Below are 19,372 nucleotides of genomic sequence, written 5' to 3' on the forward strand. Positions count from 1 at the left end.
ACGATGATTGATGATGGGTGGAACAAATTATCTGCTGTTGATTCAATAGATGGTGAATGAACCCATGACTATTTCTTACTCAGGTGCAAGATCATCTCATCATCCATCCTTTTTCTGCATTTTCAATATTATTTAGCTGCTTTCAAACCTCCTTTATCACTTCAATCTGATTTATGTTCTTAAAACTAGATGGGATGCGTGATTTAGATCATCACAATTAGCTAAGAAAATAAAGCATGATTGAGAGGTCCAATGACTTGGAAGTGTATCTTTCTCTTAATGTCACCATAACACAGTCATCCTTTGATTACTTAAAAGTGGAGCAATGTGACCAACTGGAAGTTCAAATGTCATTGACATCTATCTTCCTCAACCGATGCAGGTGGAATTGCACCGAGCAAGACAAGTGGCGGAATCGGAGGTGTTTGGTCATCCAGTGAGCAACATGATTTGAAGACAGACATTATGGAGTGAGTACTTTAAAATCAGTAACAATTAGAGTATTTAACTGTAGAGTACATCAATCAAATAAGTGAAGAGTATTTAAATATTATTATAAGTTTTTAGTATATATAATTTGTAATATATATATATATATATATATATTAAATAAGTCAAAGAATAAAAGAACACTTAAGTCGTGATCGTTAGCACAAGAGGAGTGTGACTATGCAGACGATTATTACGAAGTTAAACACACCTTCTGTGTGTAAATGAGAAAGGCTGTTTCTTCCAGTCTTCGTTACTCTTGTCGCGACGATAACCTTAAGACTATTATTTTGGCGAGGCTTGTACCTATATATACGGTGGGGAGGCGGCCGAAGAGGGTTAAGGCCGCCGAATCGCGACGCCCTCTTTTCCTTGTCCTCTTGCGCGAGAGGAGAGAAGCTCGTCGAGAGCGAGAGCGTGGGGAAGGGGAACGAGAAGATGAGCGGAGCGTGCAGGGCGAATGGAGCAGCTGCCCCGATCCCGACGGGGTCGAGGAAGCTGGTGCAGAGCCTGAGGGAGATCGTTCACTGTCCCGAGCCGGAGATCTACGCGATGCTCCGGGAGTGCAATATGGACCCTAATGAGGCTGTCCACCGCCTTCTCGCCCAAGGTGCCCCCCCCTTGAGATTCCCTTTTTCTCGTTTCTTTCCTGCCCGGTTGTGCTTAGTTCTTCTGTTTGCTCATGAAATCGTGCGATAAAGATGGTGTTGTGGGTTTCGTCGGTTACTCGGTTGGGCCTGAGATGAAAGGGACAGTAGGTCGGAGTTTTCCGTATCAGTAATCGTTTCTCCTTCGATCTAAGGTGAAGATACGGCCTTCCCTCTCGGTTTCACGTTCTTGCATTCTTGATTATTTAATAAGGTGCCATGGTCGTTCTCTGAAATTTTCGTTTGTTAGGTTAGCGTACTGTTTGGCCTAGTAAAGAATAAGAGAGGAAACTTTTTGTCTTTAGATTCCCGAATAGGTAGGGTTGAGAGAGTTCATTTACCTACCCTGGGCGTTCTCAGTATTGTGCTATCTAAATGTACCTGGAAACTGAACCTAATATAGGTTAATTAATTGAGTTTCGTGTAGCAACATCTGCTTAGGTTTCTCTTTTGGCATCTGATTATCTTTAAATATAATGTTGATGCTTGTTTTCCTCATGCATTTTCTAGAGGAGTTCAATTTGTTATTCACATCCTATGTGTGTTTGAAGAGCAAATTTGAATTTTTTCTTCTTCTGTTGATTTTGTCAATCTTACAAGAGCAACAAAGGAACAAGTTATTTTAGCACATTGTTTGATGAAGATGGGTCTTAGGCTCTTGGAGCACCGAGTGATTCTGTCTAGGTCTATATGGTATGGGTGGGATGTACCATTCGCGATCCATCCTTAGTATGCTAGCTTGATGGTGGCTTTGTTTTGGTTCTCGGTGGTCTGTTAGTGTCCACAGCTACATGGTTGTAATGCTTTAATGTTAATTTATCACTCACTAGTTTGTGAAATAATAGGATATACTTTAAGAATTAACAACAGGAAATGTGGGTTGCTGTGAATATGCAAATTATGATTGGTAACAAATTGCGGTAATTCTTTATGCATGTCTCTCTTGTTGATCATTATCTTGTGAATGGAATGGTGGCTATCGTAGCTCAAAAATACTGACAAACTATTGTTTAATGTGCTTCCTAGTCTATTGTTTTAAGTGAACGTACATCTAAATTAGTGTTCATTCATGGTGCAGATACTTTCCATGAGGTGAAGAGCAAGCGTGAAAAGAAAAAGGAGGTCAGTTTATGCATTGTTTATGGATAAATTCTGCAGATCATGCTGAACCAACCTATGATCTCTGATCATTGTTCATCCCTTGTTTGTTTATTTAAAAAGCTTTTGACTTGTTTTAAAAGTCCAGCAGTTCTTATAGCTTTGTAGGTGTTTGTCAAGCATCTGTCACAGTCATGAATTTCACATCTATTGATTTTGGTTTCGCGAGGTCATGAGTTGGCAAAATCATTCTTGTTGACTCTTTTCCAGGATTGTTGAGTATAACTGTGCAACATGCTTAATTCATTCTTTGTGACCTTAGCAATACATTTTTACTAGAGTATATTTTATTAATGATCATTTGTTTTATTGAAATTCTGAAAATTGTATTTTATTTTTGTTGTTTCTAGTTTTGTTTTTGACTTTTAGTGTTTCAGCTTTAAACATTGTTATTTTGTCACATAGTTCCTGTTATTTTACATTGTCCAGTCACCTCATGATGTTGTTGATCCTTTTCATACTTTTTAGATCAGAGAACCTCCAGAATCCAGGTCTCGAACAGTTAATAACAGTTCAGGTCATGGGACTAGGGTTGGCACTGACCGTGGTGCCCGTAGTACTTCTTCCCAGTCTAGTTCTACTGGTATGACCATTTAAAGTTATGGTTTTTCATCTGTGTCCAAGAATGCAAATTTAGTGCATTTGCTTTTGTACTTGCTCACAGTTTTTTTCCCTCCTTTGTGTTCTTGTAGACTATGGGACTTTTAAGGGTAAACCAAATCACAAGAAGGAAAATGGTACAAATGCTCTTCCTAACTCGTTGCTTTTGGAATCTGCCACAGTATCAAGTAGTCCTACTCAAAGGCCAACAATTCCTAGGTGATCACTTCTCAGTTTATAGGTTAAGAGTTGCATGTTTCCAGATCAAGATGAAAATTTTTTACTCTCTGAACAAACTGAATAAAGATTTTGCTTTAAGTTATTGTTTGGTTGTACTAATGATCCTATCCTTGTAATGTGTTCTATAAACGGATTCCTGGTTTGCATTGTTTACAAGATGCACAAGTGATCAAGTTTGATATACTTTTATCTCCTTTGTTTGTTATATTTGTAATTGATTTGTACTTGGTTAGGAAGAAAGCTCAATGGTGGGAAAAAGATCCATGTTGGGACATTAGGCCTTGTTGTTGTTTATGTTTTTGTCCTGATGCAATGCTTAATGTAAATTTCTTCTGTGGCTTCATTTTCTTGCAGCAAGTCTGTTCCTCAGGGGAATGTGATACAATCAACAAGCATTACCGGTGGGCTTTCTATGCCCATGCAATCTTCATCTGTCTTCCAAAACAGTTGGTTGGGGAGGCCAGGACATGTTTCTATGGCTGACATTGTCAAGATGGGTAGACCTCAAAGTCAACCTTCCAGCATGCCTGTTATGGCAAGTGAAAAGTCCTACATGGCACAAAATGCAGACATGTTGAAAATGTCACACCACAAAGCCAAGCAATCGCCAGCCACAGTTCTTCCATCAGATTTAGATGAAAAGTTAGAATCCCATCAAGAATCTACACATGTTTTGGAGATTAGTCATAATGTTCGAACTGCTGAAGGTCAGCATAATGTTGATGATGGATGGTCCCTAATTGATGGGCAACCTATGGAGAGTGTGTCAACTACACCAGAAATGTCTGGTGTCTCTACTGGTTACGCAAATTCATTAGAACTGGCATCATCTAGTCTGGTTGATGATGGAACTCATTTGCATGTAGATCCTCAATTGGAAGAGATCCACAATCTAGAGGAAAGTCTCAATGTTACAATTATGCCAGCAGAATCCAGATCCACATCTGTATCTGATAGGCAGATACAAGTAGACACTTCCAAAGGTGCTTCCCATATAAATGAGGGCTTATTAAAAAGTACAAATTCCTATTCATCTCAAAGGCTCGACCTTGATCACCATGAAGGTAAAATTTGATCTTTTATAAACTTGTTCCTCTTTCCTGTTCACCATGGATATTTGCTGTTCTAAATAGTTAACAATATAAGAAAAGTCAATTTTTTGTTGCAGGCTTTGGTAGTCACTTTTAATCTATAATTATTTTTTGAAAGCAAGTTGACATGTTGGTGTAGTCTCTGATTCAGTGTGCTCGATGGAACAATTGATTATAAAATTTGACAGTTCATGAATGGTTCTAGTTTCTGCATTGTCTATATTTATGTTATTATCCACCTCTTTTGTTTATTTATGCTGCATTTGGACTCCAAATTTGTGATTACTTTGAGAAGCATGAAAGTTTGTGCTTTGTGGTTCGACTTCTTTGCAAACAAATTAAACCCGATATTTTCATTTGATGGAACGTTGACTTCTCTTTTGCATATTCATATATAAAGAGTTCCATCCCATCCACTGTGAACTGATTCAACCATGTATTTTCTTTCTACTGCATGTCTTAACTTAGGTACTCGTTGCCTCAGTTTTCCTCTCTTCATCCTTGAGTTTGTGTGAGTGTCCTATTAATTTATTATCCATAAGATAATATGTTTAACTTTTAACATCTAGGAGGTATATAAAACAATCATCTACGTGATCTATTAACTACGTTGATTGTGAATTTATGAAGTATACTCTTGGCTCTTCTTCTCCTAAGGGGTCTCTTCTTGGGGCTAATTACAGATTACCCTTTGTGCTTGAACCCTTGTAGCATTGTGGTCCTTGTACTTTTAAAAGTTTATAGATTTTTTGATCATACATAATTGTATGGATCAACAATACTTCGACGCTTTTTACCAACTTGATGTTAAGGAATCTTTGCACCTAGAAATTCATCTCGTACAATTGTACCTTTTCAAACTGTTTCCCTTTAAGAATCGAAAAAACTTGTGCCAAAATAACAGTTGTCAAGCAGAACAAAAGACCTTGGACCCGTAATGGGTCTTAAAGCACTATTTCTGCATCTCCCTGATTAAAGCCTCCCACGTTGGGATTGCTTGTTAATGGTTTGGTCAAGTTTGATGGATTCACCCACATTGGGCTCCCCATAGTTATAAAATTGCAACAAATCGCTTCATTTTTAATAACACCCTTTGTTGCACTGATGGAAGACGCTGCATGTGATATCATGTGTTGAATTGGCACTAAACTAATGGGCAAAACAGTCATTTCATCTAAATGGTACAAAGACGAGCGCTCTTGGTACAAACTTCATCACCCTCACCTTGTGAAGGAAGCAAGGGACTATCGGCGTGTGGCTGGCTATGATCGTCACTATGTTCACCACGTTCTATCCCTTAGTGTAGTAGTACCTACCCGTCGCTTTGCTCGAGTAGAGCTTGTCATGACTTGAGCTTGATTGGCTAACTGGTTTATCAACTTTGTTTGACCCAAATCACTGGCCAAAATGCTTAAGCTGAAGTTAATAGTAGTATACTCATTAGACCTTTATAAGCCAATCTTTCGATGTGAGACTAATCGGGGTGTTATAATTTTCCAAACTCAAGGGTTTGACGTCCTCATCAATGCCCAACATATCTCAAATCAAACCCTGGCATGATGCATATGAGGTGTAGCCCATTGGTGGCTCCACGTCGTGACAAGTCTTCTGACTCCATTCACGGGTAGTCTTTTCCTACTCGAGCTTTTTCACCATGCCCAAATAATAGGTAGGCTATAATACCAAATGTCACGACTCGGCTTGATAGGCTAATTGGCCTATCAATTTCATTTGAATTGTAACACCGGAAGTGGGCAAGACTAAGATTAGCTTATAAGGGTCTGATGAGTGTACTATTATCAACTTCAGTTTAAGCATTTTGGTCAGTGGTTTGGACCAAATGAAGTTGATAGGTCAGTTATCCCATCAGGCTCGGATCATGACAGAGCTCCATATCGAGCTCTTTCCGTCGCACGACATAGTAGTCCGTGAGCAGCACGTTATCTATTCGGCTCATGATCGTTGGCGTTGGTCGAAGCCACCATATTTGCTGGGATGTTGGTGGTGCCCACGACGAGGGTTATCCCCAGGATGGTGAATTGCTTAGTGAGCGTGTCGTCGATCATGGAGAGGAGTTGGATGGGGTTTGGAGGGGGAGGCCCAGTTACCTTGCCAACTGGTTCGCTTGGCTCCTAGCATAGTGAGAGCCATCGTCATGTAGTTGTCGATGTTGGTGGTGACCAATGGGAAGAAGAGTGCTTAGAACTCGGGTGGCGACAAACAGAGCGACGAAGAGAGCATGGGGCCGAATCCACTGGCATTGCTATAAGTCTAGCCTAAGAGCAAAGCGGCGAAGAATGGGAGCTAAGAGCTTTTGTAGTGATCTAATGCCATACATCCCCTTCCACAACAGCACGAGCTGGGCCACCTAGAAGAGGACGAAGGTGGTGAGCTCCAGCGGCGAGGTGGTGAGCCACAGGAGTGGCGTCGCGTAGGGGGGCAAGCGAAGGGAAGTTGGGAGGAGGAGGAAGATGGCCTAGTCGTCGATCTAGGTCTCGATGTCGAACCAGCCATAGGCGACAAGTGTGTGGAGGACGATGTGGGTGTCGCGAACGCCGAAGGTGGCGTGGGTGAGGATCGGGAACGGGACATCGTAGCGGGTGCTGGGCTGTATGGCAGTGAGGAGGGGCTTGAGGAGGATGACCTTAGCGGCAATGATGAACCATGCCTTGCCACTAGGACATGTTGGATTTGAAGAGGCCACCCTAAGCCAATCGCCACTTTCTACCATTAAAGTAATGAGTGAAATGACCAATTTGCCTATCAGTTTGGTGTCACTTCAGCACGTGATGTCATGTGCAGCATCTTCCGTCAGTGCTTTAGACGGCGTTATTAAAAATGGAGTGATTTTTTGCAATTTCATTACTATGGAAAGCTCAATGTAACTTTTAGAAGTACATAGATCATGATGCTATAAGGGTTCAAGTACAGAGGGTAATATGTAATTAGCCCCCTCTTCTTGTCTAATATATATTTTTGATTTGATCAATAAGATAGAATACACAGTCGACATTTAGCACAATATCTCTTTTTAAGCTTTGTTTCTTGTAGTTACAGGAGCAAATACAAGCGTATACCTTTGAGCATGATCCTTTTTTTTTTCTTTCTTTTTCTATTATGAGGATCTTTTCCTGTTCCGGGGAATTATTCAGTAATATGTATTTAAACATGATCCTTTTATCTCTGTGTTGATATCTGTCTTTCTGTGACTAGGTTCTTTAGCAGTCGAGGATGTCATCCTGGAGATTTCTTCAGATGCTGCAGACTTTAGTCAACTAAGTTTACATGAGACAAGCACAAAACCTATTGAAGATAGTCCTGCAGTGATAATCCCGAACCATTTACGGGTTACAAATGCAGATTGTGCATATCTAAGCTTTGGTAGTTTTGGATCTGGTGCATTTGCTGGGTCTTTTCCATCAAAGCCACTAGAAAGCAACTTGGAAGTGACTCCGGTCATTGATGATGCTTCTAGAATCGCCAATTCAGATGCAAGGTAGTGTTAGCATCTTTTGTCTTTTTCATGTACAATTTCAGTCTGATTTGGCATACATGTTTTGACAGAAATGAGAGTGACAGTAACCGACGGCTTAAGCCTATGCTGACTGAGAATGTAGCTTCTAGATCTCATGCTGGTCCAGAAAATCTTGATGAACCTTCAACTTCACAACCTGAAATGGTGAGGAATGATCCATTGGATACTACATATGGGCTTCAGTACAACTCTCCATCTGGATCTAGTTATGCAATTTCAAGCTGTACACAACCAAATGCTACAACTTACACCTATCCACAAGGAAATACACAAATGCAAAATCTTTCCCATTTGTCAAGTTTAATGGTAATCTTTTGTCCATTCTTTTGCCCTTTTTCAACTATTGTGTGAGTTTATCAACTAATTAAGAATTTGACATGTTATCTAGGACAACAAAAGAATGTTTTTACATACTTGAACGTTCTCATTTGCAATCTTGTGAACTAACTGTTACCTTTTGTTGTGATATAGTTTGCTAAATAAGAAATTAAAAAAATTTTTAGCCAGAGTTATAGATGCAAAGATATTCTATATATTATACTTATCTATGATTTGAAATGGTCACTACGAATTTTTTTGTTGTCATTTTTACTGTGGAAGCCTAAATAGTTTTGTATCATGTTTTTTGTCCTGCTGTAATTCTATATCATGTATGAATGCTATTTACAAGCTGGAATTTAGAAAATTTTTAAGGACTTTGTGGTCTCAATGCTACGTCTAAAGTTTTCTTTCTTGTATTTTGAAATGAATATCTTTTTGGGGAGAAGTGTGCCCATTTCCTTTGAATGATTGTTTTTTTAAATACATAATGTGTACCATGGACATATCATCTTTTAAATATTTAATGTCTTCTGTTGATTCCATATTCACCACTAATTTCAATACTTGTCATTTTAATAGTTTCATTTTCATATGATTAATCTCTCTATGCAAGGGTTATGTTTGTATAAATTTTCTTACCTTTGAAGTTTCCATGCAGCAACAACCCAATACTCTGCAAAACAGTATTTTAGCAGCAAGCATTCCACATCTTCGGGATTTTGACCTTCCCTTGTCTCCTCTGCTTACTACCCAGTCAATGCCTACGAGGTATAGCACAACAGAATCATCTATTAGTGGGTCAAAGATTTCCATGCCTGAGGTATTTACTATTGCCATAAATTCTTAATCATTATACTAGCTGTTTTCGTGTGATTGCTTGAATGTTGATTTATAACTTGGTGAAGGAGGTGGTCATGAGTAGCATATATATACACACACACACATGGGAACAAGTTTAGAAGTAGTAGTACTTCATGCTAATCTTCAGTGTTTTTCTTAATATTCTTTTTTTTTTTGCATTGACTTAATGTTTGTACTTGACCTGATCCTATTCAAACCATATTTGCCAAGGAAGGTCCATGTTCTAGAACTTCGAAATAACGAACTGATTTATTTAAACCTAAGATAAGCTTTACCTGCTATGAAGTAAATTTCACATCCTTGTAGCCAATATATTCTTGTGGAGCATTAGCAAGCCAAAATGTGATGAGTAAAGTTGGCTTGCCCACTTAATAGTCCTAACATTAATGTCTCCAATCTGAATAATTCTACTTTTTAACTTCTATATTCTCCACGAACTTTTCTCGGTCATTGAAGTTCTTCAATGTTAGGTTTGCGGTTGGTAAAAGGCACACAAATCAATTTTTATGCCTGTATAGACCTGGCTGGTCCTGACCACCTTGTGACCAATCTGAACTTGTTGAATATGGTCAGTCAGATTGTTTTTTGCTGCATCCAGTTAACCTGTATTCCTTGTTAACTTGGTTAGAAGGTGTAAACTACTGTTTGAAGGGTTCACCTTGATTTTCTTATTGATCTTACTTTAGTATCTTTATGCAGGCTTTGAAGCCAGGGGTGTTCTCTGATGCTCAATCAACTCCACAATCCTTGCCTAGCACCACCATGCTCACGAGTCTCGTATTCCCTCAAAATCTTCCTGTACACCATTACTCTCAGCCGGCTCTTCCATTAGGCCATTTTGCCAATATTATAAGCTACCCTTATTTACCCCATAGCTATGCCTACTTGCCTTCTGTTCACCAACCATTCACCGCAAACAGCCCATTCCATCAATCTACTGCTGCAGTGCCCAGTGCAGGCATGAAGTATTCGCAACCACAATACAGAAATAGCTTGTCTGTGGCCAGCTTACCTCAGGCTTCTGCTATAGGCTCTGCTTATGGAGGATTTGGAAGCTCAGCTAACGTACCTGGAGGTTACACACTCAACCATACAACTGCTTCAACTAACACGATGATCGGACTTGATGAAGCATTGAGCTTGCAGCACAGGGAAGCGAGCCACCACGTTCCTCTTCAGCAGGTAAACATACTTGCTTGTCAAATACTACAGTGTTTTGATTCTCCAGTATAAGCCTCTGAATATAGGTGGTCATTATCACCAGAGTGAAAACCCTGCCATGTGGATCCATGGTGCCGGTTCGAGAACAATGTCTGCTCTTCCAACGAGCACTTTCTATAACTATCCAGGTCAGAATCAGCACAGCGGGTTTCGTCAGACTCAGCAATCCTCACATCTTGGAGCTTTGGGGTACCCAAACTTGCACCACGATGCACAGGCAGGCCCCTCCCAGGAACATCAACAGAACCTCAGCGACGGCAATATGAGTGGTTCTCAGACCGTGCAGTCTCAGCCAGCAAACCAAATCTGGCAACATGGCTACTAAGCCATCGCTGATGACACCCAGTTTTTTGATATCTGGGTCTTGGAGGAGTATGCGTTGCAGGTCTGTCTAGATTGACCACATGCATACACCACTTTTTTCGAGCATTCATGGCTGATCAACTGCTTGTGTAGCAGCTGAGTACAAAACTGGCTGCTAATTTTATTTGATGATGATGATGATGATGATAATGATGATGAGGGCCATGTACACACTTTGTGCTGTAACGCATAGCGACAGTGACGAGGATTAATCGACGGAGGCCTTTGTGTGGACATTTGACTGCTATCTGCTTCTCTAATGCCTTCATTTTCGGTAGCCATATAGCTCAGTTTCAGTTGTCGCACCTGAGAGGATGCAATGAGCATATGTGATTACACTCCAATGATCACTTGATTTAACCGAGCAGACAGTCTGCAAATGTTTTCAGCATATTTTTGTGCGATGAGTACACATCATGAAAACTGTCACAATAAGAGCAGACTGGTGAATATGTGCTTCTCGTAGAGGTGAGGTTCAAATATAAAGCAGAATCAATATTTGTGGCTCCATTAAGATCAGCTAAAATCTTTAGATATTCCAAATCCATGTCGGCTATTGATGATAGCTTTATCTCAATTCAGCAAAGAACCCTAAGGAACATCGATGCATCCTCAACGATATCTGAATCCTCCACTAGCTTTTAAACATCGAAGAAATCTTGGTAGACCCAAATGAGATCCCAATCACCATCACATATTGGATATTCACAATCAGACTTATTAATATGATAAACAGACGAGATGCATTTGCTCCATTGAGATAAATTAACATTTCCATACATGTCATGCTACACTGCAAGATAATACAAAGTGATTCAAGATCATGTATGTCCTGGCAATTTGGCAGCAAGCTCATCCCCAGCCTGGCTGCTGCAAAACCATGATCGACCAAAGAGTTAGAAGCATCACCATATCAAAGAAGGGATGCATGCCTGATGCTTCTACTCAAATCACCATTTTGAACCTGATCATTTCAAGGTAGCTGTACCGGAACTGAAGCACGAGTATAATCGAAGAACTATCCATTGCAGAGAGAGCATAGGCATTACCAACCAAGAATTTATGCTGGAAGACAAGAAATCTCAATGCGCACGACTCATTCATACAATAGACGATGGAAGCAACAAAGATAAGTGTTTGAGAAAAGTTGCAGAAAAATCAACCCAAATAAACTTCTTCAAGTCTTTCATACATCCGAAATTTTCCTCATTTGATGCAAGAATAAGAGAACAAAGCTAAGATAAGTAGCACTCAACCACTGCCTCCTTAATCGAACAAGCTGAAGCCCATATCCTGCAATAACACAAGTCAAGAAGAATTAATGATCCATGTCCAAGAAAAATCGAGTCTTTTTTCGTTTTTGGGCATCAAAAGGCTCACGTCGTCGGATTCCTCTTTCTCCTCGACCTTCTCTTCCTTCTTCGGCTCCTCGGCCGCCGGGGCGGCACCGGATCCCGGAGCGGAGACCGCGACGGCTGCCACCGCGCCCCCCGACGGGACGGAGGCGAACTTCTCCCTTCCGGCGGCGATGAGCTCCGCGAGGTCCTTCCCCTTGACTTCCGACAAGAGGAGATCTACCCTCTTCTCGTCCACCTCCGCGCCCACTACGAGCCAAGAATGGAGATCAGACGCCTCTAACGATCGAAGACCGAGGAAAATTGGAACCGCAGGCTTTACCTGATTCGAGGATGGATTTGAGGTCGCCAGCCGAGGGGCGTGTGTTACCGCCGAGAACGGCGAGGAGGTACGCCGCTATCACCTTCATCTCCGCTTTGCTGACGCGCCGCCGCCGCTTCGAATGCCTCGAGAGGTTGTGTGTGCAACGCTGAGGTGCGCGAACCGGCCTTTGTAAAACCCTAAAGAGCTTGCGTTGTCTGGGACCGTAGAATCATTGTAGCTTAACATGTTCCATCGCATGGTGTTCCCTTAAAACCCTAACTGACTTTGATCCAGCATTATATAATTCTTTTTTTTAGGATAAAAAAAAGGAAGTACATAACTCAAATTCTACGATACTAAGATATTTATTTACGAGATAACTTAATATTAAATATTTTGAGTACTGCCATGACCATCAACATATGACTACTGCCATGATCATTCTAGAAAAATATGAATTTTTACTTTGAAATACCATTTAATATTTTCAAAAAATTTCATGTCAATATTGAAAAAGAAACTGACAGAAAATTAAAGTGTGTTCGATCATGGTGGCGAGTACAGGGATCCTTTTGAGAATTATTATAGGTTCTATGATATCAAACTTGAGAAAACAGTTTCTAAAACTCTTTAGTGTAACAAAAAAGATGAATAAAATCATTGAAGAAAGGATTAGGTATATGCTTTCCCATGCCAAGTTATCTAAGTCATTTTAGGAAAAGGCTATGAGAACTATAATTGACCTAATAAATCTTTTTCCATTAGTTCCTCTGAAATATGATGTTCCAGAGAGAGTATGGAAATGAAAAGATATATTTTATAATCACTTGAGAGTCTTTGGGTGTAAAGTATTTGTTCATATTCTCAAAGATGAGAGGTCTAAGTTTGATAATAAAGCAAAAGCATATATCTTCTTGGGATATGATCATGAAGAGTTTGTGTACATATTATGAGATCTAGTGAACAAGAAGATTATTAGAAGTAGAGATGTATTTCTTGAAGATCAATTGTTTAATAATGATGATAATGTTGAGAAGTCAAAAACCTCTGTTCATATTCCTTGGAGTCTGGGTCATGTTCCTTCACTTGTAGTTCATGATGATCATGGAGAAATGAACAAGAAGATTATGGTGAAAATGCAAGTGATAATACTCCTACAGTTGATGATGCTGAACCAACTAAACAAGCACCTCCACTACTAGTTGAGATTCCATTGAGAAGATCCACTAGAGAGCGACAACCATCTACTAGATATCCTCCACATGAGTATGTTATTCTTACTGACGGGGGAGAGTCAAAAACTTACCAAGAAGCTATTTTACATGAGCATAAGAATGAGTGGGTTAAAGCCATACTAACGGAGGAGAATCACACATATGACTTAGTAAAGTTGCCTAAAGAAAAAAAAGCTCTCAAGAATAAATGGGTTTACAAATTAAAGACTGAAAATAATAGCTCACAACAAAGATACAAGGCATGACTAGTTATGAAAGGATTTAGTCAGAAGAAATGTATTAACTTTGAAGAAATATTTTCTCTTATGGTGAAAATATCCTCTATTCGAGTTGTTCTTGGTTTGGCTGCCCGTTTGGATTTAGAATTTGAGTAACTTGATGTGAAAATAGTATTTCTTTATAGTGACTTAGAAGAAAAAATTTACATGGAGCAGCCAGAAGGTTTCAAAGTCAAGAGAAAAGAAAATTTGGTGTATAAGCTTAGGAAAAACTTATATGGACTTAAACAGGTACCTAGACGATGATACAAGAAATTTGATTCCTTTATGATGAGTCAAGGGTATAATAGAATCACATCTAATCATTATATGTTTATAAAGAAATTTTCAGATGATGATTTTATTATTCTACTATTATATATGTTGATAATATGCTGATTGTTGGTTATGATACCGGTAAAATTGAAAAGCTTAAAAGAGAGCTAAGTAATTCTTTTGCCATGAAAGACTTGGGATCGGTGAAATAAATACTTGGCATGAAGATTTTTCGTCATAGGAAGAAAAGGAAGATTTGGTTATCTCAAGAGACTTACATTGAAAATGTTCTTGAAAGAGTTAATATGAGTAAAGCCAAAGCAGTTGGTTCTCCACTTACAGTTCATTTCAAACTTAGTTCAAAACAATATCCTACAAGTGAAAAAGAAAAAGAGGAAATGTCCAGAGTGCCTTACTCATTTGCAGTAGACAGTTTAATGTATGTTATGGTTTGTACTATGTCAGATATAGCTCATGCAATTGGAGTTGTCAGTCGATTTCTCTCTAATCCTGGAAAGGAACATTGGGCAGTAATGAAATAGATATTAATATATCTAAGAGGTACTTCCAGGTTGTGTTTATGTTTTAACAATGATGAACCTGTGTTAGAAAGTTACACAAATGCAGACATGACAGGTGATACTGATTCAAGGAAGTCTACTTTAGGATTCTTAATGACATTTATAGGGGGAATAGTCTCTTGACAGTCTAAGTTATAAATTTGTATTGCTCTATCAATTACAGAAGTAGAATACATAGCAATTACTGAAGCCTAGAAGGAAATTTTATCGATGAAAAAGTTTCTACAGGAATTGGGCTTGAAACAGGAAGGATATATTGTTTACTATGACAGTCAGAGTGTCATTCACCTCATTAAGAATTTAACATACCATTCCAGATCCAAGCATATTGATGTGAGATATCACTGGATTCGTGATGTACTTGAGATGAAAAAATTATACTTGGAAAAGGTGCATACAATGATAATGGATCAGATATGTTGATAAAGTCTTTGCCTAAGAAAAAGTTTGAGGTATGTATGTGAAGAGCGGGCTTAGTATAACCCACCATATGAGTTAGAGAGAGAAAATTGTTGAGTCCAGCCCATATGTGATCTTGGACAATTGGGCCTTTTGAGCCTAAATCATTAATTAAAAGGTAAAAGAAAAGGGTAGTAAATGAAAAGAGTGCAGTGAGCGCACACAGCAAGTGATGGCGTATGGTGAGAGAAAAGGTAAAGAGAGAGAGAAAAGAAAATAAGAAAAATTAGGATCTTGAGTATTTTGTTTGATGATTAGTAGTCAAACGTCATTAGTTTTGACCTAAATTTTGTATGAAGAATTTTTATAGCAAACTCTACAATTCTAATGGTGTTGATATACAGTTTACTCTTTCTGAGGTACTTTCCTACTATATTCATTTTGTGAAATCTAAAATTATCTGAGATCCATTTATGATAAAGATATGCTATTCAGCCAAGATATATGATCTTGATGTTAATATGATTTTCTTGTTATTTTAGAGAAGACTTATTATAAATCATTACTATTGATAGTGAAGTTTGAGGTGGACTGTGATTTTTTCCACATTAGATTTTTCATGTTAAATATTTGGTTTCACTGTGTGATTGATTTATTATTCTACTGTTTATACTGTTCTGGTTGATATTTATATTTTAATAACAAATTGATATTTTGATGAGAAATTCATTTTGAAATCGGAAAAAAAATTATTCCGGTTTAACGTGTTTTTTTTTTTCTAATAAGTGAAGAGTCAGGAATATCGACACGGGGAGATGGTTCGATGGAAAAGTCAGGAGTACCCCCGTGGGCTTTAAAGGAGAACGATAGGCATTATAATTGATACTGAAACTTTCCTTGTATCCAAGGAAAAATAATTGGTGTTCTTCACACCCCCAATACACACCGATCCATTATAATCAGTGCAATCTTTCTCGCGTGCTGCAAGTCATCTTTAGCTTTTTACATCTACTGCAACTCCACATGATTTAGATTCATTTCTTGCTAGCAAATTATTCTTGGCAAAGATCGCAAGAAAGGTATAGAAGAACATCATGTTCTATGGGCTATCTTTAGTTTTAACACCTTTTGTTGCTTTAGAGTTGTCTTTGGGAAAACATCATCGAACTGTAAATGGATTTGGTTTTTGTAGCTTCAGACTATTATCTATCTATTCGAAGCTAAAACAAAGTAACAGTTATTACTATCGAATGAAGCAAATTGTTCGACAACATTTCCTGCTAATGGAGGCTTTGAAGCAGCATAACCTGCAGGCTGATGGCTCTGCTACCAACTTCTTCCTCGCCAGATTCGCTTACTCCGTAGAATGAGTTCTCAAGAAAGGTTATTTTGCTTTAGGATTTGGACTTCTTGTGCTGCCTCCTTTCTGTGGGGAATCCATAGTTTCTGTAGCGAAAGATAGCCACCAACCATATCGTCTTTGGCTCGTTGCACGTAGAACACCTTTAATGTCTATTTGCAGAGACTATAGAAGATCACAGACATCAGTAGAGATGTTAGGGTGATCACAAGTGTCATGCCATCTAACATCAAGGCAGAAGCGCTTGTAGTAGTCGTCGGAACATCTCCGTAAACATTTGATCCAGCTGATCCAGTGGGATTAGTCGTGTTGAAGGAAGAAGGTGAGGTTGTGCTGCCACTGCAGGTGTGACGAGTTAATTCTTCTCATGGTTTCTGCAAAGAAGATATGGGTTTAGGCAGGTCATTTACCTCGTCGAGGAATAATGGCATGTCGAAGTACCTGTGAGGACACGAACAGAGAGTAGATTAGATTGCCAAGAAATTAGATCGGATGTTTTGCTGTCAAGGATTTGATCGTTGTACGCTCTGAAATCATTACTTACTTGGATCCGCATTGACGATAACAGCTGTTCCTCCAAAATCGCAGCTGGTAGGAATTGGATTCTTCTGGTAGTAGTCATTGAATGCATACGATGCATGGTCACGAACAGTATCGGGATCGAAGCAGCTTCCACCTTGCTGAATCGCCGAACAGTCTGCACCTCCATATCCACAGGCATAGTCCAAAGCTACCTGCAACGCAGTCTGCGACGCAGTTTGGCTGGCCACGCACCAGCTTTGGCCTGATGACGGCGTCGACGGGGTCACCATCGACGGAGTGGAGTATGGATTGGTGGTAGGCGTCATGATCGGAGTAGGTGGCGCAGTGAATGGATTATAGACCGGAGTAGTGGTGGTTGGGGTGGTGGAAGGGTTGATCACTGGAACTGTTGTTACTGGAGTGACGACATCCATTTCAGGCATCGAGGATACATCCGTCTGCATGAGAGATGGATGAAATGATAGATCGTCCTCTGAGTCTTTAACAAGTTCTCCTGCGCATGCCACAGAACTCGAAATTTAGTTTAATCTCAACCTGCAATTATAGGTAAGTGGGGAATGCAGAGACTTTGTTTGCACAAACCAGAGCAGAAGAGAAGTCCCAGAAGGAAGATGAGACACTTGATGGCATTGGCACCCATACTTCCAATGCCTCCACTCTATCTGTCCTCACCTCCTCTGCTCTTATTTCTCTGTTTCGGTATCGATTTCGGATGGCAAGAAGTCTGCTTGAGCTGTGAAAAGGGCTCTACTTCTCTCGTCTTAGGAGATATATATATATAAGGGGACAGAATCGGAGGTTCCTTCGTGATGCGAAGGAGAATAAGAGGAAACTTGAGAGGGGAGGATGGGAGCATTGGATGAGCACGCAAGAGGAAGCGGTAGAAAGGAAAAGGATGTAGAGGAAAGAAGCGGCAGCAGCAGTGGGAAGAGGATGGGTTGGAAGTGAAGAATCCTTCCGTGGGGTTTGGCTATCGATAGTCATGATGATGATGACACAACCCAGGTGGCGGTGGTGGTGGTGGAGGAGGAGGAGGAGGAGGAGGAGGTGGTGGGAACCTCTACTTTGTGTTGCACTTTAGCTGTTCCAAATGGACTAAATCATACGTAGGAAAGGTGGTGTTTGGATGCTCTGCTTCTTTGTCTTTTTGGTCTTTCGTAGCAGCAAACCTTTGGTTGGAAGATCACATCTTTGTTCTTGGTGGTGGTTTAAAGACTCAGATCAGATGCTCGACGTCGAGCTAAAATTTCGACTTGGAATTCAACAGTTTGGATCGGCAATTAAACTCATCAAGTTAATAAATCAATTATCCCATTGCACCAGAAATAAATCTTTCCCTGCACTTGTTCTTGAGGCTGAACGGAAAGAAGAAACACATGCAATGTCAGAGACTTAATGGCCTCGAACGTCTCATCGTCATCACCCTCACACCTCTCTCCCCATCTGGAAGACGGATGAGTAGTCGTTCTTTCCATGCCCAGAAAACAAACAAGCTTCTTCTCCATTCCATTATTTTACGCAGAGGTACAGAACAAAACAAGGAAGAGGAATCTAAAGGGCAGATTTATGCCACCGACAGTACACTTTGGTACCGGTAGGCGTCGGTCCGGTCAACACCTTCGGGGGATACGGACAAGTAGTCCAACCCCTTCAGCTTCACAGCTGCATGACTTGGTCCGCTTGCCGTGGCGGCAACCTGTACAGCTCACATGGACAGCCTCGCCTCCACCGAATCCGTCGTGGAATCAGAGGATTCCATGATGCGACCTGGTGGCGCCGACCTATAGGCGGCGTATACCTGCCGGACCGGCGAGCCAAACGCCTCGTCCGCCGTGATCTCAGTCCACCTTTCTTGCATTCCTCGGTTCAACCCCGCGACGAACCCGTTGCGCTTGGCTTCGCAGTACTGTAGGAATTCAGCAGACCAGCGTGTTCCGTTAGATTCGAGGGCGACAACGTAGGCGATGTTAGGCCTCGAACCGAAGCCTGCTGCCATGGCGAGGTACTCAGCTGCGGCTTCCAGGAGTGACTCCGGAGCCGTGCGCTGGCCGTCCCACAGCCAGAGCTTGGCGACCGCCCGGTGCACCGCTGCGGCCACAGCGGCGTCGGCGTCGGCTGCCGACATGAGAATTGGGCTGAGACGGATGGTGTAATCCCCGGCGTCAAAGCCTGGGCTGACCGACGTGAGGAAGGGGAGGTCGTCGTCGCTGGCGAGACGCAGCGTTATGTGGTTGATCGGCTTGCGAGGATACCCTTCATCGGGGTAAAGAACCTGCTCGACGAATTGGCTCGCGTGGTGTATGATACGGTGGGCTCTGCCGTTGGAGGCGAACTTGAGGTCGAACAGGCGGCCTGCGCGAGAACCATAAGCGGAATTGACGACGGAGATGTCGACGCTCCTGGAGGCTTCGTAGTTTGCCCAGAGGGAGATGGCGGCGAGCGTGAGGATCGTTGTTACTCGGATGAGGACGGGCGGGGTGGTAGCTAAGGAGGAGGAGGAGGTGGGAGATGAGAGGAGTGGCTCCTCCATGGCCAT

The 19,372-nt window shown here is 40.8% G+C and overlaps 4 protein-coding genes across 4 annotated transcripts; 1 reads left to right on the forward strand and 3 right to left on the reverse strand.

Moving 5' to 3' along the window:
* Nucleotides 1–790: 790 nt before the first annotated feature.
* Nucleotides 791–10,762, forward strand: LOC103979756 (uncharacterized). Its single transcript, XM_009395957.3, has 10 exons — nt 791–1,099; nt 2,215–2,258; nt 2,763–2,877; nt 2,987–3,113; nt 3,489–4,198; nt 7,439–7,721; nt 7,790–8,066; nt 8,740–8,901; nt 9,642–10,124; nt 10,207–10,762. The coding sequence occupies exons 1-10, from the start codon at nt 928–930 to the stop codon at nt 10,486–10,488; spliced, it is 2,655 nt and encodes an 884-aa protein (XP_009394232.2). The 5' UTR covers nt 791–927; the 3' UTR covers nt 10,489–10,762.
* Nucleotides 10,763–11,592: 830 nt separating this feature from the next.
* LOC135608535 (large ribosomal subunit protein P2A-like) lies at nt 11,593–12,365 on the reverse strand. The gene is made up of 3 exons (XM_065101537.1): nt 12,204–12,365; nt 11,907–12,130; nt 11,593–11,819 (listed from the first exon to the last, which is right to left on the reverse strand). Exons 1-3 carry the CDS (start codon nt 12,289–12,291, stop codon nt 11,793–11,795), a joined length of 339 nt encoding a protein of 112 aa, XP_064957609.1. The 5' UTR covers nt 12,292–12,365; the 3' UTR covers nt 11,593–11,792.
* Nucleotides 12,366–16,154: 3,789 nt separating this feature from the next.
* LOC135581399 (glucan endo-1,3-beta-glucosidase 12-like) lies at nt 16,155–17,568 on the reverse strand. Its single transcript, XM_065097671.1, has 4 exons — nt 17,419–17,568; nt 16,838–17,329; nt 16,704–16,734; nt 16,155–16,632 (listed from the first exon to the last, which is right to left on the reverse strand). Exons 1-4 carry the CDS (start codon nt 17,474–17,476, stop codon nt 16,446–16,448), a joined length of 768 nt encoding a protein of 255 aa, XP_064953743.1. The 5' UTR covers nt 17,477–17,568; the 3' UTR covers nt 16,155–16,445.
* A 973-nt stretch (nt 17,569–18,541) lies between these two features.
* LOC135607646 (uncharacterized) lies at nt 18,542–19,372 on the reverse strand. Its single transcript, XM_065099604.1, has one exon. It carries the CDS (start codon nt 19,370–19,372, stop codon nt 18,542–18,544), a length of 831 nt encoding a protein of 276 aa, XP_064955676.1.

The sequence above is a fragment of the Musa acuminata genome, chromosome BXJ2-3, assembly GCF_036884655.1.
Source record: "Musa acuminata AAA Group cultivar baxijiao chromosome BXJ2-3, Cavendish_Baxijiao_AAA, whole genome shotgun sequence".
NCBI classification, from domain to species: Eukaryota; Viridiplantae; Streptophyta; class Magnoliopsida; order Zingiberales; family Musaceae; genus Musa; species Musa acuminata.

Excerpts from the sequence above, each read along its gene's own strand:
- LOC135581399 (XM_065097671.1), bottom strand. The coding sequence starts at position 17,476 with ATGGGTGCCAATGCCATCAAGTGTCTCATCTTCCTTCTGGGACTTCTC. Across the intron at positions 17,330-17,418 it reads GGGACTTCTCTTCTGCTCTG|GAGAACTTGTTAAAGACTCA; the intron begins GTTTGTGCAAAC and ends TGGCATGCGCAG. Across the intron at positions 16,633-16,703 it reads TGCCATTATTCCTCGACGAG|TGGCAGCACAACCTCACCTT; the intron begins GTAAATGACCTG and ends TCACACCTGCAG.
- LOC135607646 (XM_065099604.1), bottom strand. The coding sequence starts at position 19,372 with ATGGCCATGGAGGAGCCACTCCTCTCATCTCCCACCTCCTCCTCCTCC.
- LOC103979756 (XM_009395957.3), top strand. The coding sequence starts at position 928 with ATGAGCGGAGCGTGCAGGGCGAATGGAGCAGCTGCCCCGATCCCGACG. Across the intron at positions 7,722-7,789 it reads ATCGCCAATTCAGATGCAAG|AAATGAGAGTGACAGTAACC; the intron begins GTAGTGTTAGCA and ends ATGTTTTGACAG. Across the intron at positions 10,125-10,206 it reads ACCACGTTCCTCTTCAGCAG|AGTGAAAACCCTGCCATGTG; the intron begins GTAAACATACTT and ends CATTATCACCAG.
- LOC135608535 (XM_065101537.1), bottom strand. The coding sequence starts at position 12,291 with ATGAAGGTGATAGCGGCGTACCTCCTCGCCGTTCTCGGCGGTAACACA. Across the intron at positions 12,131-12,203 it reads CAAATCCATCCTCGAATCAG|TGGGCGCGGAGGTGGACGAG; the intron begins GTAAAGCCTGCG and ends CTTGGCTCGTAG. Across the intron at positions 11,820-11,906 it reads AGAAAGAGGAATCCGACGAC|GATATGGGCTTCAGCTTGTT; the intron begins GTGAGCCTTTTG and ends GTGTTATTGCAG.